Source organism: Aedes aegypti, chromosome 3, assembly GCF_002204515.2.
Source record: "Aedes aegypti strain LVP_AGWG chromosome 3, AaegL5.0 Primary Assembly, whole genome shotgun sequence".
Taxonomy (NCBI): domain Eukaryota; kingdom Metazoa; phylum Arthropoda; class Insecta; order Diptera; family Culicidae; genus Aedes; species Aedes aegypti.
This window is the reverse complement of record NC_035109.1, coordinates 395,018,964-395,038,369: the sequence shown is the minus strand read 5'-3', so window position 1 is coordinate 395,038,369 and position 19,406 is coordinate 395,018,964. Positions and strand designations below refer to the sequence as shown.

At 39.4% G+C, this 19,406-nt stretch overlaps 2 protein-coding genes across 2 annotated transcripts; both read right to left on the bottom strand.

The window, feature by feature from the left end:
• Positions 1-394: 394 nt before the first annotated feature.
• Positions 395-2,451, bottom strand: LOC110679592. The gene is made up of 4 exons (XM_021854775.1): positions 1,741-2,451; positions 1,223-1,682; positions 999-1,162; positions 395-933 (listed from the first exon to the last, which is right to left on the bottom strand). The coding sequence occupies exons 1-4, from the start codon at positions 2,308-2,310 to the stop codon at positions 598-600; spliced, it is 1,530 nt and encodes a 509-aa protein (XP_021710467.1). The 5' UTR covers positions 2,311-2,451; the 3' UTR covers positions 395-597.
• Positions 2,452-3,407: 956 nt separating this feature from the next.
• On the bottom strand, positions 3,408-19,190 carry LOC5565425. The gene is made up of 5 exons (XM_021854774.1): positions 18,908-19,190; positions 18,084-18,834; positions 4,125-4,683; positions 3,899-4,062; positions 3,408-3,839 (listed from the first exon to the last, which is right to left on the bottom strand). Exons 1-5 carry the CDS (start codon positions 19,057-19,059, stop codon positions 3,501-3,503), a joined length of 1,965 nt encoding a protein of 654 aa, XP_021710466.1. The 5' UTR covers positions 19,060-19,190; the 3' UTR covers positions 3,408-3,500.
• Between the last annotated feature and the right edge of the window lie 216 nt (positions 19,191-19,406).

The window sequence follows — 19,406 nt, the reverse complement described above, 5'->3', positions numbered from 1 at the left end:
GGTTTCCCTGGGGAACCCCGGAATTCGCTTTAAGTCAACCATGACAAGTGATAAATTAAAGTGGGTGGCAACATGTTGCGTTGAATATACGCTGAATAATGAAGCCTTCTCCATTGGCCCCAGTCCTGGACCAATGGCTTCCAGTCGTTCTGAACGTTAAGCGACCTTAAATCCTCTTCAAATGACTGGTTCGCGGTCTGCCATGGAATTGACGGTTTTTCTCTGGCTCTCTGTTGAATATTAGTTTAGCTTAGACGTTTCTTCATCATGCGAGCTACATGCCCAGCCCACCGCAGCTTGCCATGTTTTGAACGCATTCCTGCATTCGGGATTAAGGTCGCGGGACTCCTGAGACTCCTGGGACTTAGCCGCCTCAGTAGTGATGCAATAAATATGGATTTATCAACATGTATTTAATCTTCTTACGCCAAAAATTGGCATAATATTCTGCTTAAGCTAATAATAAGATATGACATGGAATCATTCAAAAATTGCCCTTTATCATCTTGCAAGAACGTTTTGTGTTCCCCAAACCTTTACGCTTAATGGTTGTAGCTGAGGACTACATTTCAAAGGATCTAGTACTGTTAACACTCTTTACTCGCCCAAAACCATATCCATCCGCTCGATTTCACGCATTATCTCCTCCAACAGGTCCATCCCTTCCTCGACCGATTTCAGCACGGAGCGATCAGCCAGCAGTGCCAGCTGTAGTTGATTGTCGTAGATAAATACGGAGAAGTTCAGTCCCACGGTGCCAAAAGCCGGTGGCCAGAATATCATATTCTTCAGCTCGTACGGTCCCACTTGGAGGTTCTTCTTCAGCATCGGCATGGCAGATACGGAAGCCGTGATGTGGAACAATTTGGACAAGTAGTGGAGGATGGGCATTGGAAAAGCCGCCGCCAAGCTGATCGTCATCAGGTGGGTGATCTAGATTTTTTGGGTATTGGATCTAGCTTTTTTGGACATTGGTGAAATTTCAAAGGAATAGCTACCAGAAGGTTCGTTGTTGATCGTAGGATCTTGGTGGTTTGTTTCATGGCAGCCAGTTTGCTAATCAACTTCTGTTGTCGACATGGATCATCTAGTTGCACACCCGGTCGGATTGGAATGCGTTCCATGGGCGTTGCGAAGGCGTTTTCCAATTTCAGTTCCATTTCTGTAGTGAATTCAATTATGTTTGATAAAAATCAAATAATCAAGAGAAGTTAACAATCACCTTCATATTTCATTCGGATCGGTAAGGCGATTGTCAGAGCACCGGGATGTTCTCCCCGTGCGTTGAAGTAGTTGTGCAACGTTCCAGATAACGCTGTGAGAAACACACTACTGTAAGCCACTCCAGATTGTCTTGCCTGAATTTTCTCGAGTAACGGTAACCAGGGTAATTTCGTATGAACTGAGCTCTCGTTTTTCCAGCACACCATTTTGTGGGGGGTTATTTCGTTCGTGTCTAGCGAATTCTTGTCGGACCTTATTAGTAAAATGCGAATAATATGTGCTGGGAATTCGTAAAGCGCCTTCAACCAGATGGAGAGATTGTTGGTTTGATGGGGCACTGATTTAGCATTCAGATTCGGTGAAAACTTCCACTTTTCTGTTGGATTCATGACCTCCTCCATCACGAACCGAAGAATTGCTACTCCGTCACCCATTGAATGGTGAAATCTTAAAAATATCTATAAAAGATCTATTTTCAATAAATTTTAATTCATTTGGAATTTGAATTTTACCTACTGGATACTTTTGTACATTTCCGTGGTCCTCCAGAATGGGTGTAGTTAAAACTAATATTTCCCACAATGCTTCATGGTTGTACGGCAGCATGGAGGTGGTGATGCGACTTGCAAGCTCCCGTAGTTCTAATTCACTTAAATATGCACCGTTAGTATCCGGTTCTATCAATCGTATAACATCACTTGGCTGAATGTTAAGATCGTCCGTCCAGTAGAAGTAGCCAAAGGCACGATTTCTTCTCAACAGTCCTTTTCTGTACTGATCTCTCTTATCGGCAATCAGCTTATCAAATCGTTGTATAAAGACGCGACGAAGATTCCCAGGCAGATCATTCTCGCCATTTACTACACTATCTTCGACAAAAGCCACAATGTTCACCACTCCACAATTTTTATGCTCCTCTAGTCCCCACATTGCATCTCGACCATCCAGCATCCCTACAAAACAGTCTCCATGCTTCATTCGGAGGACACATGAAAGTATTTTTCGATAAACTCGTAACATTAAAACCACCAATAAAAGAACCGGACTGAACGGCAGAAAAAACAAAAATGCAAAGAAACGTTCCATTTTCAATAATCAACGATGTTACTTGGTTGCAGTGAGAATGAAGACTGTGTGATATTTCGTATAGTAATTAACTTTAGCGAGCGAAACTGCCCTGACCTAGGCGAGATTGTAACACCGCAATGGCCATGTCCATGGCGACGGAACATTGGGGTCATGTACCTCTAGCACAAGCCTGACAATAACGAGAAAGCACACGATACCAGATTACCCTACGCGATTACTTTCTAGACGGTGTTAAGCTCGCAGAATGAGATTACGATTGCGCGGTGTGCTGTATGACTGACGACAAGGCAAACATTGGTACAATCATCACAAAACCGTCTGACGTAGCAAATGCAACGGCAAGGGCTTTGGCTGATAGGCCAGTCAAGATATTTCAGCCGGTGCAATGCCAAATTCTATACATCTGGTGGGAGCCGAACATGTGTTGCACTTTCGGTTATCGCGAAATGTGCAACACTCGATTAACTTGAGCTATCAAAACGTTATGTTGCTTTCATTGGGGTTTAAAAGTTGATCGAATGATTCACTTTTTTGTTGACAGTTTTCGATATATCAATGGTTCACAAAGCTAAAAGTTTTGAAGAATAGAGAGATCAGTAGTCAAAAATATGATTTATGTCGAGAAATGCGTTTAGTGTTTTAAATTCTAACTTTAGAAAAAATATCCTAGGATGCTAGTATTAGTTAGGTGCATTGTTAAGTGTTTTTTGAAATTAGGGTGGTCCAAATTTACATACAAATAAAATAGTCATCTTAATTATTTGATGGAATTATGGGAAACTAATGCGTAAGCATAAGTTACACACTTAGAAAAAATTCCACTTAGATTGTCCATCTAGTTTACTGTGAAGTTTTGTTGAATATATGTGAACTGAAGATACAATTTTTCCGTTCTTTTTTCAATACAAAATTAAGGGTTATAATACATAATTCTCAAAAATCATCCGGGAATCGAGCCTTAGACATTTTTAGTATACTTTTGTACATACGTGAGTACGTTTCCACGATGTTGAGAAAGAATTTCAAACCACACTTAGTAATGTATTATGAAGTATACTTGGAAAGTTAATCAGTGAAACAAATAAAAATCCAAATTTATCCAAAAGTGTACTCATTATTTATTGCATTTCTTCCAACCTCCTCTACAGTCTTATAATTTTGGTTTTTCCATCAGTCTCTCCTCCCCGCTAAGCTCCATCCAGCACAAGTCCCATGCGTTCAATTTCGGCAATCGTCTCCTCGAGAATCAAGTGGGCGTCGTCCTCATTGTCGATCACTGCTCGATCGGCAAGAATTCCCAGCTGCATTCGTCCACCGTAGGTCAGCAGCGTTAGGCCAACGGCCGTTTGGCCAATATTCGGAATCCAAAAGCTGAGGTTCTTGAGCTCGTAACCGTGGATGCATGGTTTCTGCTGCGGCCCGGGTAGGTTCGAAATCGCCAGGGTGCTGTGTGCGCTTGTGAGGATCTTACGAAGTATCGGGTCGGGGAAGAGGCACGCCACCGTCGACATAATCCAGTAGTTGATCTATGGAAAAACTGTAGCTCTTAATTCAGCTGTAGACTGATTTTTTTCTTTGATCTTACCAAATAGTCGGGCGATGAACGGAGGACATCGGAGTGCTGCTTCACGTCGCTCAGGCGGATGAGAAAGTTTTGGAAGCGATTCGGATCTTGAAGATCGATACCCGCAGCAATTGGTAACGTTTGAAGAGCCACCGAGAACTTGTTATGCAGCTTCAGTTGTGGAGCTAAAATGTACATTTTTGAATTATCAATACGAACAGAATTATTTTGAATATTTAGGTCTTACATTCTCGTTCAACACGGGTCGGTAACACTACGGTAATGTTGCTTGGAACGAAATCTGATTTCGATGCCAAATATTTCTGTAGACTACTGGACAGTGCCGTCAAAAAGGCATCGGAGAACCTGGCTCCCGGAACTTGCTGCTTGGTTCGTTTGATGATCTCTATCCATCGAGAGCCGCTCGTTTCTTCCTCGTGAATCCAGCTGACCACTTTACGATTGGAAAGGTCGCTCGCGTGGATGCAATTATCGTCAACTCGGCGTTTAGCGACCTCATGGAAGAATGCCGGAGCCGTGAAGATGGTCCACAGCAGCCGAAGATGTTTCTGCTTCCATTCGTAGATTGCTCGAGGAGAGGGACATTTTTCGATGAATTTAGAGAATATGTTTTTGCTTGGTACAGAGGCAAGTGATTTTTCCTTTAGAATGTGTTCAATGTTCATTATTTTGATGTTCGATATGCGCTTCCAGCGGGAGGGCATTTCCTTGTCAACGATTCCTTCCAGTAGCAGGCGGAGCAGGGCAACGCCGTCCCCAAGAGAGTGGTGTACTCGGAAGATTATCTGGAAAATAGGTGCTTTTTTTATTGATTATGATCGTGGTACATAAAGCCTGTCCACGATAAATTTCGGACACTTTTTTTTCAGTGTAGGTTTTGAATTATTTCACGGATTGCTGAAACGTTTCACTTATATGACAGCTGAAACTCTCCACTTTATTTCGTGGTACAACATGTTTACATTATCGTAACATTCACTGAAATGGCGTCCAATCAAGTGGAAGTGCGCAAACGCATTTTGTTTGAACGACAGCAAAATCCGAATTTATCGGTACCGAATTTATCTTGCCAAAAAACTAAAGCTACCGAAAAGTACGGTATTTAGTGTTTGCAAATCATTTGACCAGCGCTTGACTGTGGATCGGAAGGTTGGAAGTGGAACAAATCGAAAAGTATGCTCCCGACAAATGGATAAGAAGGTGGTAGCCATTATTGAGAAAAATCCCAATCTTTCTGTGCGAAATGTGGCTCGCAAAGTTGGGAAGTCAAAATCATACGTACAAAAAGTGAAGCAGAGGCAAGGACTATAACTCTATATAAGATATAACTCTTTTATTCTGAAATAAACAATTGTTTTTGTTGAATTATGAGTAACTTTTTTTTGCTGCCATTATTTGGGTGTCCGAAATTTAACGTGGACAGGCTTTATACTTTGCAATTGGATTAAATTGACAAATCGTTGTGAAATTTGTGAAAAAGTTACACGTCTTCTCGATGAGAATCGAGCTCAATAGAAAGCTTTGTGTTTGGATGGGCATCTCATTCTTCCGAAAGGGGTGCGCTTTGCGAAAGAGGACTACGTGATTATTGAACTGAAATCGAATTCAGGTTAACTTCTGCGTCCATGAGTCATCTCGTGGCGCGCCTTATCTAGATAACAGGGAGTTGTGAGCTCGATTCTCACCGAGAAGACGTGTAACTATTTCGCAAATTTCACATTATCTTCTTCTTCTTGGAATTTACGTCATCACTGGGACAGAGCCTGCTTCTAAGCTTAGTGTTCTTATGAGTACTTCCACAGTTATTAACTGAGAGCTTAATTTGCCAAAGTTGCCATTTTCGCATTCGTATCTCGTGTGGCAGATACGATGATACTCTTATGCCCAGAAATTTCCATCACGAAAAAATACTGGACCGACTGGGAATCGTACCCAGACACCTTCATCATGGATTTACTTCGTAGCCTAAGGAAGGCCCCTATAGTATAGCGGTATAATCTAATTTAAATAAGAAATTTGCCATGTTACCAAACTGGCGTCAAAACCATCATAAGATAGAGAAATGTAATCATATCTAAGTGCTCTTGGATTGCTGATAATATATTTTCTCCATACCAAGATGATCAATGTAATTAGATGAGATTTTTTTTTTTTTTTTATCTAGTTCGTTTATTTGAGGCTCAAATGCGTTTAACGCTTTACAGAGCCGAAATTCATTTTTTGTATTTTTATTACATACAATTAATTGGCTTTTTCAACATTAATATGGGATGGAGCCAGGGTACTCGTGGCAGCTCGAGGTTAGTGGTCACAATTTTTGAAGGAAGGACTTGGTAGGGATTGGAATCAGGGTTCTCAGCAGCTCATCCGGGAGGTATAACGTGGCATCTTGATTCTCGTTTCATGGCGTTGGTAGCGATTTCTTGCCGGTATTCGACTGCCGGATGGCCAGGATCCTCAATCCAACACAAAGTGGACAAAACACAAAAAAAAAAAAACTGGGGAAGAGAACACAAGAGAATTAAACTTTTATACAAGACGAGCGAAGAAAATCGTAAATTGCGACCATATAAATAAGATCGCGGGTGCCCAACACATCTCTAACTGGAACATAGGGTTGTCTACCTCGGGCCGCAAGGGTATCCAAAAGTTGCGCTCTGGAGGCGTCCATATCCGGGCACTGCCAAACTACGTGATCGATGTCATCATAACCGGAACCACACCTATTACAAATATTGCTCAGCGCGAGGTTAATCCTGTGGAGATGTGCATCTAGCGAGTAATGGTTGGACATAAGTCTTGACATCACGCGAATGAAATCTCGACTTATGTCCAAACCTTTCCACCAGGCTCGCAAGGAAACTCTAGGAATTATGGAATGTAACCACCGTCCCAGTTGGCCATTTAGCCAATCGCTTTGCCAACCGCGAAGAGAACTTTGACGTACTAAATGAAAAAATTCATCGTGTGAAATTCGTCTATCATAAATCTCACCTTCCTCAGCGCCCACCTTTGCGAGAGAGTCCGCCTTCTCATTGCCATAAATTAGGCAATGTGAGGGGACCCATACAAAGGTAATCTTGTATGATCTTTCGACCAGTGCACACATCTGCTCTCTTATTTTTGTAAGAAAGTAAGATGCATGCTTTACGGGTTTCATCGATCGGAGTGCCTCGATTGAACTGAGACTATCCGAAAAGATGAAGAAGTGGTCTGCGGGCATGTTTGAGATCATCCCCAAAGCGAAGTTGATTGCTGCCAGCTCAGCAACATAAACCGTGCAAGGTTCCTGAAGTTTTCGGAAGGCGGAAGAATTTTCATTGAAGATACCGAAACCAGTGGATCCATTTATACGAGACCCGTCAGTGAAATATCTCCTGTAGGAATCAACATGCTGGAACTTTGCGTTGAAAATACGTGGAATAGTTATACATCGAAGTTGATCTGGAATTCCATGAATAGCTTGTTTCATGGACAGATCATATTCAACAGAGGAACTGTCATTGGCGAAGCGTACACGTGGAGGGTTATAACATGGAAGGCTAATGTCAGATGACATGTAGTAGAGATAAACTCTCATGAATTTTGACTGAGTGTTCAGTTTGAGCAATTCTTCGAAGTTTTCGATGACGAGTGTGTTGCTCACTCCACACTTAATAAGTATTCTTAGCGAGAGCTCCCAGAATCGGTTCTGTAGCGGTAAAACCCCTGCCAGAACCTCTAGGCTCGCATTATGTGTTGAGTGCATACACCCTAAGGCGATACGCAAACAACGATATTGAATTCGTTCCAATTTAATCAAGTGGCAGTTTGCTGCTGAGAGAAAACAGAAAGAGCCATACTCTAGAACAGAGAGAATGGTTGTTTTATAGAGTTTTATGAGGTCTTCCGGGTGAGCACCCCACCATGTTCCGGTAATTGTTCGTAGAAAATTGATCCTTTGTTGACATTTTTCCGTTAAATACCTAATATGAGTTCGCCAAGTGCCTTTTGAATCAAACCAGACCCCAAGGTATTTTGAAGTCAAAGACTGGTCGATGTCTGTTCCCAAAAGCTTAAGCTTTAGTTGGGCAGGGTTCCGCTTCCTTGAAAATACGACCAGTTGAGTTTTTTGCGGAGCAAACTCGATCCCTAAATTTCTAGCCCAAGTGGATAGATTATCAAGGGAATTTTGCAATGGTCTTTGCAAGATTTCCGCTCGTGGGCCCTTCATAGAAACCACAGCATCATCTGCAAGTTGTCTTAGCGTGCATGGTTCTTCCAAACAGTTGTCAATATCTTTAACATAAAAATTATAAAGCAAGGGACTCAGACATGAGCCTTGGGGAAGGCCCATATAGCTAATTCTGGAAGTTGTCAGTTGACCGAGAGTGAAGCTCATGTGTTTTTCTGACAACAGATTGTACAAGAAATTATTCAATATTCCAGGTAGTCCACTATTGTGCAAATTTTCTGACAATATTTCTATGGAAACTGAATCAAAAGCGCCCTTAATATCCAAGAAAACCGAAGCCAATTGCTCCTTGTCCGCAAAGGCTAGTTGAATATCTGATGAAAGCAACGCTAGACAATCGTTTGTTCCTTTGCCCTTGCGAAAGCCAAATTGTGTACTGGAAAGCATGTTGTTTGATTCGACCCAGTGGTCGAGTCGCGATAGGATCATTTTTTCGAACAATTTCCTTAAACATGATAACATAGCGATCGGGCGGTATGAATTATGATCAGACGCTGGTTTCCCAGGCTTTTGAATTGCTATTACTTTGACCTGTCTCCATTCCGGTGGAACAATGTTGTGCTCCATGAATGAGTTGAACAGGTCAAGTAACCGTCTTTTAGCGATATCGGGGAGATTTTTAAGAAGATTGAACTTAATCATATCGCGTCCCGGAGAGGAGTTGTTTGATGAAAGAAGAGCCATAGAAAATTCCAGCATAGTGAATGGTCTGTCCAAAGAATCGTCTCTTGGAGTTTCCCAAAAAGGCGGATGAGCTGGAACTGAGTCAGGACAGACCTTTTTTGCGAAGTTGAATATCCATCGGTTGGAGTATTCGTCACTCTCATTTGAGGATGAGCGGTTTCGCATGTTGCGAGCCACTCTCCAAAGCGTCGTCATTGAAGTTTCTCGTGAGAGGCCATCGATAAAACGTCGCCAATAGCTACGCTTCTTCGCTTTAATAAGATTCTTCAGTCTTTTTTCGAGCTTCGAGTACTCTAAATAAAGTTCTGAGGTACCATATCTACGAAAAGCTTTGAAGGCATTAGATTTTTCTCGATACAACTGAGTGCATTCATCATCCCAACCAGGCGTGCCTGGTCGTCTTTTGAAGGATGCACTTGGAACTCGTTGTTTTTGGGATTCTAATGCACTTTTATAAATCAATTCTGTTAGGAATCGATACTCATCCAACGGTGGGAGAGTGTTGAATGATTCGATACCGAAAGTTACCGCTGATGCAAATTTTTGCCAATCGATATTCCTAGTGAGGTCAAAAGGAACCTGAATTGACTGTTCTGACCTTTCAAGATTATTTCTGATAGAGGTTATTATGGGCAAGTGATCACTACCATGGGGGTCATCAATCACCTTCCACATGCAATCGAATGATAGTGAACTTGAACCCAAAGATAGGTCAATGCGGCTTTCTTTGCCGTCGGATGAAATACGTGTCGCTTCACCTGTGTTCAAAATGTTCAAGTTGAAATCGTCGCATAAGTCATAGAAAATAGCCGCTCTATAATCGTCATAAGATTCGCCCCATCCAGTACCATGTGAGTTCATATCACCCAGTATTAAAACTGGAGATGAGAGCATGGAGACTGCATTCCAAAGAAGACGGCGGTTTATTGAAACTCTTGGAGGAATGTAAACAGAAGCTACGCAAAGATCTTTACCCTTTACGTTTATTTGGCAAGCAACGATTTCTATGCCTGGATGAGTCGGGATGGGGATTCTGTAGAATGAATGGCACTTTTTGATCCCTAAAAGCACACCCCCGTAATTATCATCTCGATCCTGGCGTATAATGTTAAAATCGTAGAAGTTAAAATCATCTTCAGAAGAAAGCCATGTTTCACAGAGTGCAAATATATCACAATCGGAATTGTGAAGCAAAAACTTAAATGTGTCTAATTTAGGTTTTAGACTATGACAGTTCCACTGTAGCACAGTTATCATATCTTGTACCTCACTTGATGAATTAGCCATCGAAAGATATGATCGAAGCAAGGAGGGGCCACGAAATAGTTAATTCCCTGAGATACTCTTCTATTGCGGGGAGAAAAAGGTCGAGTATGCCTCTGAATGAGTCTGAAACTCCGAGAGCATTACATATGCGATCCACAAGGGCCGTAAAAGTTAACAGTCCTCGCTTAGCCCGGGGGGTTTTCGAGGAAGAGCGAGGGACTTCAGTAGCTTTTTTCTTGCTATCTTGTCTAGAGCTTCTTTTCGAAGTGTATTTAGTCGGTGGAGGCGGGGGCGGCAGATCTTTGCTGCAACACGGAACGGAAGCATCAAAGACCTGTTTCTTCGGGATTTTTAAATTTGCCCCACCTCCTTTGGGATTAGGCAAACTTCTGAGGGAAGATTTCAATACCTTACGGCGCAGTCCCGGAGAAGATGGAGACTTTCTTTTACCGGGTGCGTGTACCTCCGAAGAATCTCCCCCATCGGTTTCGTCGTCGTTCGCTTCATCGGAAGACAACTCTTGAAAAGAGTTACCAACTGGGATGGCTGATGAAGACTCTTTTGCAGGCGGATTTAGAGCTTTCACCATCTCCGCATACGTCTTCTTGGAGCGCTTCACAATTGAGCGACTCTCATTTCGAATGCGTCTTTTGTATGCCGGGCATTTCTGCAAGTCATGCAGATCCTTGCTACAGTAGCTGCATTTTTCAGCTTCCTGTGTGCAGGCATCTTCTAAATGAGCTTGGTTGCATTTGCCACAACGGGGCTTGTTGTCGCAAAAGCTAGCACTGTGGCCAAGCTGCTTGCAGTTGGTACAATTGAATACCTTCGGCACGTAAAGACGCACTGGGTAAAAAACACTATCAATGCAAACAAATTTCGGGAGGACGGAACCAGGAAAAGTCACTCGAAACGAGGCGGACGGCGAAAAAACTTTCTTATTTCCTTCCATGGAAACTGATTGCAACTGTTTGCAATCCAGTATAGCCACATCAGGAATGGACCGGTTCTCAAAAATGCCTTTGCCAGTCTTAATGTCTTCACATGTCAGACTCGCGTCGATAATTTTCCCTTCCACCTCGACCTCTCTGGCGGGTATGTAGATAAAGTACTCCACAGTAAAAGCCTCATGCTGAGCAATCTCATTCGCTGCTTTGTAACTAGGTGCAGTTACACGCAGCTTGGATTGCTTCACTTGGTGAATAACGGTCCCAGGATATTTACGCGTCAGCTCTCTAGAGATCGAGAGCACATTCAAAATCTTATTTTTGCGCCGGAAATAGACAACCCAAGGCCCAGCCGAAGACGGTTGATAAAACCGCGTTCGAGCAACGAGATCTTTAGGAGGCGTATCGCCTCCATCCGATTCGTCCATGCGGAAAAGAATTCAACCGCAACCAAATAATAAAAAAAATAATAATAAAAATAAAACAAAAATAAATAATAATAAAAAAAAAACAAAAAAAAAATGCAGAAAAAAAAATAACCTATCAGTGGACTATTTTGTACACACCTCCCCTAAATAGGCAAAATAAATTAACAAAAAAAAAAAAAAAAAAAAAAATCGAGAAAAAAACTTAACCAATCAGTGGGCTATTTTGTACCCAACTCCCCTATACGGCCGAAATTGCACCGGGAGAGAGACAGAGGAGAAACAACAAACAACCTTGAACTCAACACTGTTTGTTCGGAGATGCGAAAGCAATTCAATAGATGTGGAGTAGGTATACAAATTGATACTTATCCGTTCCCGTTCGATGACCGCTGCTGGTCTGCTACACTGATGTATGCGGGGAACCAATCACCGGGGGATGATGGTGATAATATTAATCAAATGGTGGCACGATACCAGTTGACCTTTGCCAATCTGGTTCGCTTCCTTCACGGTGCGCGGTCTATAGCACTACAGAAGTAAACTGCACTGGTAAAAACCCACTCGGGCGGTGGGAGAAAAAACCAAAAAAAAAAAAAACTACCGACTGCCAAAGACTGAACTGTCTTGTTCAAGCGCACAGCAAGGAATGTATTAGATGAGATTGTAATGCCTGATGAAAAGGAGAAACATTACCCGACTAGAGGCACATAGCAAAAATATAATAAACTTTTATCAGAATATGATATGCATATCTCATTATGATATAATTTTGCTAAGCACCGTTATTGAAAGAAAATTTCATAACAAAAATATAACATAATATGTTTTATTTATTGAATATATTTCTATTTGTTTATCTTTAACAGTTTAAAAATAAATGAAATAACCTACATATCTGTGCATTTAAATAATTTATAATATTTGGATTTTTTCCTTTTTTTCTAGGCTTACGATTATTGGTTTTTTATGTGTTTTCATCCAGATCGTTTCAATCATCTTGGGTTTTTGACTTGTAAAGCAAAATATATATTTTTTTCATTTGGGAAGTATGAAAGAAAAGCCTTTTGGGTTTGTTAAACCATCTTAGCGATAACAAAATGTTATTATCTTAATTTAATTATAGCAGGCGATTGAAAATTCACTTGTTGCTCCATAAGCCCAATTTAAAATTGCTTGTTTCATATAAAAAAAACATATTTTTTGCTGTCTATTGCGTTATACCGTATACCAGACAGTATTATACTTCTGATACTTTGTATCAAACATTATAACATTGGTTCAAACATTCATCAACAAAGTTTTTGATAGGTTTACAACATATTTTTTTACTTTTATGTTACAATTCATACAACTTTTTGCTATGTTTTAGTTAGCATCAAGTTTGTAACAACCTAAGTTCGATAAATTTTTTATATCATCAAAACATACGCTGATATAATTTTGTTATGTACCCATAGCTGGGAATTCATGTATTGAAAATGCTTTTTCAAAATATGTTAATTTGAACTTTTTACGGGTATGTTCATTCCGATCAATGTTGCCTCGCTGATCAGTGTTGCACTGGATTACGGTATTCAGTTATTTTTCCAAGGTTTTTTTGTGAATCAAGAGTCCGCTTTCATAACATAGAAATCACTGTATGAAATATTCTAGAAATTTTAGTTATTATTTTTCTATAGACCATTTCAGCATTTTATTTAGGAATCGAATTAAGAATTTCATAAATGAGAGACGTTCTTAGGAACAAATAACCCAAGAAATTACTAGAATGAGATTCGACTGAGGTTATGTTAATGAAATAATGTTGGCTACTCAGTTTTTAGGGAATTGAAAACGTAGGTTTTTGTTTTTTTCTGACGTTTCGGTCCGTATGATATCATTAATTCCGCATGATAGTTTAGAGCAGTGATTCTCAAAGTGGGTGAATTTGACCCCTGGGGGCGATTTTCAGGTTTAAGAAGGCGAAAAACCTAGAAAGGGGGCGAAAGTGTGAGAAACTGAAAACAACGATTCACAACATTTGTAGAATTTAATAGAGAATACTGTAATAATCCGCGAACTAGTTGATTACAAACTTAACTTTTTTCCCTGTTTGGTTACACTTCTGAACATGCTCACTGTATAATCACGATAGACGAAACTTGGACAAACAATGTCAGTGACGAAATATGTTTGATAAGCATTCAGTTTTGAAAAGAGCTTTTGTGTTCAGTATGAATTGTCAACTGAAATGTTCCTAAAAGATAAAGTATTCAGATCGATGTTATCTATGTGTAGTCACAGATGACATTGGAAGTCTTTCTAAAATGTACAATATGTGAAAATTTTTCGATTTTTTTTAGAAAATTGGTTAGAAAAAATAATATAAATAATTATATATTTTGATTGGAAACGAACTTTAGAATTAGACAGCTTATGTTACGATTACTGACATCGGGCTCATCACTCGCAAAGTTTTCAACAGAACTTGTTTTATGTCCAACAAATTTGTTTGAGATCATTGACTATGGTAGTAATCGAATCACTTTTTCATGGATATACGAGTTGAGGCAATTTTTCGACGTGTAAAAGGTATCAAAACCACATATTTTTAACATTTTTACACCAGTTAACTTGATACCTTAACCCAACTTCAATACACTTATGGTAATGTATAAATCAAAAGTTTATCAAAGCAAATTTTCCATAACATATCAAAAGGCGAAATCCAAAAATGTTTGGAAAACAATGGTTTAGAGTTTAGCAAAACCATCTAGACCAGAAAACCGTAGTAACATTAAACCCTCAAAAAACCTCAAATCGACCGAAACGTCGAAAAAAAAACGCTTTTTCAAATTTACTAAAGGCTGCTTAGCCAATATTGTTTCATCAAGATATTACCTCCGGTATTTTATCTTGAATTCCACTAGGAATGACACCTGAAATTTCTCCTGTGTTTTTTCAGAAATTCATCTGAAGGTTGTTCAAATCAAAACCAGGTTTTTCACGAGTTTCCTCTAATTTTAAAATCAATGTTTTTCATTAGATGCTCTCAAAATATTTGTTCAGACATTTTTGTATATAGCTTTTCCGAGATTTTGCCATTAATTATTCCTTGAAATGCTTTAAGAAGATCACCATGGATCCATTTCCTAAGGAGTTTATCACTGAACTGCATATGAAGGTTTCTCAGAAAAATCGTTCAAATAACGTACCGCGGGCCAAGTTGGTAAATGGGGTAAGTGAAAATAATTGCTATATTTTACAGAATATGCGAATTAACGTAACGGCCCAAGTAAAAATGGTGCAAAAGTCAAAACTGAAAAAGCAGTTTTTTCTTTTTAAATAGACAAATCGAATAAAATAATAACACACAGCTCTTTTATTTGCCAAATAAAAAGGCTGTGTGTTCTTATTTTCATCAATTTTTTTGTTTTAAAAGAAGAAAACTGCTTTTTCAGTTCTGACTTTTGAGCCATTTTTTCTTGCACCTTGACTCGGGCGTAAACTTTTGAGGTCATTCAGAACATTACAATAAGTTAAAGATTCCTGAGATTGTTCAGCCATTTTTGCATAATATAGCGAAACATTGTTAACCTGCCAACTATAACTCCGTACCAAGTTGGCGATGTGCAATCTTCTTTTAATGTTTTCAGTGGAAAAAAAGTTGCGGAACATAATTTTCTGTACCACTTCTATGTTATCCCCTCTGACAGTTTCAAACTGCAATAAAAAAAGTTTTAGAAATTATTCGACGTAGACCTAAACAAACTAAATTAAAACACCGTCAATTTTCTAATCACGTGGGGCAAGTGAAAAGTTTCTCATTAGGGATTGAATTTGTGTTTTCTCTTCAGGTAGCTATAAGTAAACAAGGTTCGCAATTATCATAAAACAACAGAACGTGCTGATAATTTAAGAAACACTTTACTCAAAGCGTTAAAAGGTATTATCATGGAACTTCTAATAAAAGAGGTTGCCAAACATTACAATATTGATATGTCTACTTCGGACAGCCGATTTAAAGGAAGATGTTGATTGAAAAGTTCCAACATAAGAGAGCGCACGGATATCCCGTGAAATGTCTATTTAAAGCAGAGCGTTAATGATTAACGGGTTGCAATGATTAATTAAATGATTAATGATTAAATTCAATTTTATCTTGATTAATGGTTAAAATTTTTGAAGTCATGATTAATGATTGTGATTGATGATTAAGCCAAAGTATGATTAATGAATATGATTAAGGCCAAGTAGCCCGTCATTCGTTTTGGCAACAATGATGACTTTTTAGCTTGAATTTCAAAGTCATAAAACTCAGCCTTGATAGTTTATATTAACTTGAAAAAGTATCACTGTGCGCGCTAACATGCATAAAGTATGCTGATACCTTTTCAGGTGTGTCAGTGCAAAATCAACTGATTGTCTTTGAATTTAAATCGTGAGATGCATTAGCAACAATCATCAACGACGCGTACAAATTTCAATGATGGCCTACTTCGCCTTAATGATTAAATTAAAGTTATAGATGATTAATGATTATGATTAATAAATAAACTCAGTATGAAATGTGATTATGATTAATGCACGAGCCTGATGTCAAATTTGATTAAAATTTTCAATTTTAATATAATACTTTTTAATTATCATCTATCTTATTTATATTTAGAACGTCGCGACCCATTGTGAGCAAATCTCGTCCAGCACGTGTGTAGTCTTTTAATACCTAATAACTGCTCTCGCCCAGTAAACATTTTGGTTGGTATAACTTTTGTTATACATTCATCTATATGAATCAATTCAATCGTATAGAATGCATGAAAAAGCTATATACCTACCAAAGTGGAGGCTATATACGTACTTGGCACGACTTTTTCAGACTTTCTGCGACCAGATATACGATGCCATAAAATTTGGATGAAAATAAAAAAAAAGTTCTCAACAAGCCTCGAACACGGGATCTTTGAATTAGGAATCGGACACCTTACCACTGTACCATCAGGGGTTTCATATCTGAAGAGTGATTATATGCCAATATTAATGCATGTTTCATGCACAGCGACATTTGCTTTGTTGTTCTTTGAGGCCCATCGTCAGCAGATACCAAGTTTGGGTGGCAATTTTTGCTAAGTTATTGCGATTTCATATGATGCTTTCTAGATTGATATATGATCTGTCAGTTTATACAACTTAACGCGATTCTAAGTTGCACTATATACGACATGTTTTGCTGTCAACATAGATTGTCGTTTATGAATCGCATTGGGGATTTATATACAACTTGTGTTGACATTGATAACGCCTTATTTGGCATGTTGTGTGATTTTGATTTTTGACGCACGAATATGTGATTTTGGATGCACATTCTCATACGATACGTGGTTCACTGGGCGGCTACTAGGCATTCAACAATAGAAAGCGTTGTGTTTGGATGAGCATCTCATTTTTCCGAAAAGAGGTTCACTTCGAGTTGAAATCGAATTCAGGTTAACTTCTCAGTCCATGAGTTCTCTCGTGGTGTAGGGGTAACTCGCCCTATCTAGTGAATAGGGAGTCGTGAGTTCGATTCTCACCGAGAAGACATGTAACCTTATCGCAAATTTTACATCAGTTTTCCAATTTTTTAATCATATGTGTACCAATAAATTTTCAAGAGTGTGATACATTCGTTGCATACTTGAAGGTGGTTAGGGCATCTCATATCATTTAATAATTGTTTTTTTTTTGTATTACTCTTTGATTAACCGTTAATCATTACCTATGTGGCGAATCTTTTGGTTTTGTGAAGCGTAGCTTGCGACACATCGTTTTAAGGCTAAGTAGCCCGTCATTCGTTTTGACAGCCATGTTGATTTTCCAGCTTGCAATTTTAAAGTGATAAAACGCAGTTATCATACTTTTTCAGTTATGTCAGTGCAAACCCTATTATTTTTCTTCAATTCGCAATCGTTAGACGAATTAGCCACAATCTGGGAGGGAGGCACAGATACTACACACGAAATATTGAACAACACTTTTCCAAGTTGCAAGATAACTCCCGTTCACCAACGACAATCAAGGCAGGCTTCGGAAAAATCGCTAGTTTTCTTTTGTTGTGTACCTTCGATCTTTCTGGACAAAGTTGGAAAAAGGGCCATAATTTTATGTTCATTTAATTTTAATTTTGATTGGAAAAGAGTAAAAAGATACGTGTTTCAATACTTTACATTCGATCAAATTTAAAGGTGCTATTATGGCATTGCTTTTGGGATTGCAGGAATTGGTTTTTAATCGATATACATAGTGGTTCATAAAATAGTTTATGAAAGAATCTCTGAAGCAATTCTTGGAATAATCCCTGGAATAATCTCAGTCAGAAAAAACTGGAAGAATATTTTGTGAGAATGCATGGATTCTTGGCTGAAATTATAAGAGAGTTACATTACAAAGTTTTGAATATTCCTTAAAAGATCTACTGAAGATTTTTGGCAAACCTCTGGATTTATTAACAATATAAAAATTATAAACACCAATTACGTATTGCAAATTTTTCAACAAAAAACGTTTACTTAATTCACATGAGAAGTGTCAACCCGATGAATGTAAACATGCTGATCAATAAATCCTCGTTTCATGATAAAACGTTTGCATGTTAGTTGGATACTTACTGGATATCTCAGCATGTCACGCTCTCTAACAAACAGTGGCTGCCTGCCGACCAAAATTTCCCACGACGAGCTATGTTCAGCAGGTAGGTTTCGGTTATTGATTTCACTCATCACTGCACGTAGCTTCCTCTCATCAATGTACTGTTCACCCTCGCCAACAGGAATATACTCCAAATAACGAATGTAGTCCTCAATAGTCAACTGTGAAAGGTCACTCCACCAATAGTAGCCCAGCTCCAGATTTCGCTTCCAAAACATTTTCGGCTGGGTTTGACGTGATCTCATCAGCCTGGAAGAGATTCGTTTTCGTAGCACCAGCAGCAGCTCGGCACATGTCGAGCTTTCCTTCGTCGCATGCAATGCAACGGGTTCTTCAATGTAAGCCATGATGTTGATCATGCCACGTGAGTTGTCCCGTTCTATGGCCCACACTACATCTGCCCCGTCTAGGAGCCCCTTGAAATGTGACCCGTAACGTCGTTTCAGAACACATGCTACTACCAATCTGTAGCACTTGAAACCGTAGAAAATGGAGAACAAGATAGGTGATATGGCAACAAACTCGATAAATGTGATTAGAATAAACAGGAAATGTCGCACGTCGATCATCGTTAGGTTTTTGACACTTTTGTACACGCGTGTCTCGACAAACTCTTCCTTCATCCGGTTGAACTTGTGACGGAGGAAAAGCGTCATCAGCACTCCGGTAAGTAAGCCTAGTTCGGCCGAAGAGAGCATAGTTCCAACAGATCTAGAACAACAAGAGAGATTCATCACTGTATTCTCTCACTGATTTCGTACACGAAGCAGACAGAAGTCCTTACACCAATTCACTTTCCGCGGTACCATCCTTCAGCATCGTAAGTGGACCGATCGGATGACTGAGGTTACCTCCACGTGATACCGCTTCCCAATATGAGCTCTGCTCCGAGGCCCACTGGAACCAGGAGGAGGCTGTGTTGTTCTCGACAGTCATGATTATTTTTTTTTGCCAGAGGAAGGCACTTTTCACTTAATTGCACACAGAAGTTTTGATTACGAAACACTAGTTATCGAATGAAAGTTGAAATGTTTTACTTATCAGTGAAGCTTCGTCGAAGAAATGAAGCTTCGCGGGTGGGCAATTTTCCTTTTATAGCTAGGACGATAGTCAGCTAGGGATTTTCTTTTGCTAGGGATGTCCCTTTAACATAAACTTACATTGAGTTTTTGAAAAAATCTTAGATTCTAAATTCAGCATGTAATTAAACTCTTTGATAATATGTGGTTTCAATTCAAACCCTTGATTTCGAACCATCCAGCTTTGCATGAATCAGCCTGATT

Coding starts and splice junctions, on each gene's coding strand:
- LOC110679592 (XM_021854775.1), bottom strand. CDS start 2,310: ATGGAACGTTTCTTTGCATTTTTGTTTTTTCTGCCGTTCAGTCCGGTT. Junction 1,683..1,740: donor GAAATGTACAAAAGTATCCA/GTAGGTAAAATT, acceptor GATCTTTTATAG/ATATTTTTAAGATTTCACCA. Junction 934..998: donor GATCAACAACGAACCTTCTG/GTAGCTATTCCT, acceptor CAAAAAATCTAG/ATCACCCACCTGATGACGAT.
- LOC5565425 (XM_021854774.1), bottom strand. CDS start 19,059: ATGACTGTCGAGAACAACACAGCCTCCTCCTGGTTCCAGTGGGCCTCG. Junction 4,684..18,083: donor GTGACATGCTGAGATATCCA/GTAAGTATCCAA, acceptor CCTATTTTCCAG/ATAATCTTCCGAGTACACCA. Junction 3,840..3,898: donor GTTCATCGCCCGACTATTTG/GTAAGATCAAAG, acceptor GTTTTTCCATAG/ATCAACTACTGGATTATGTC.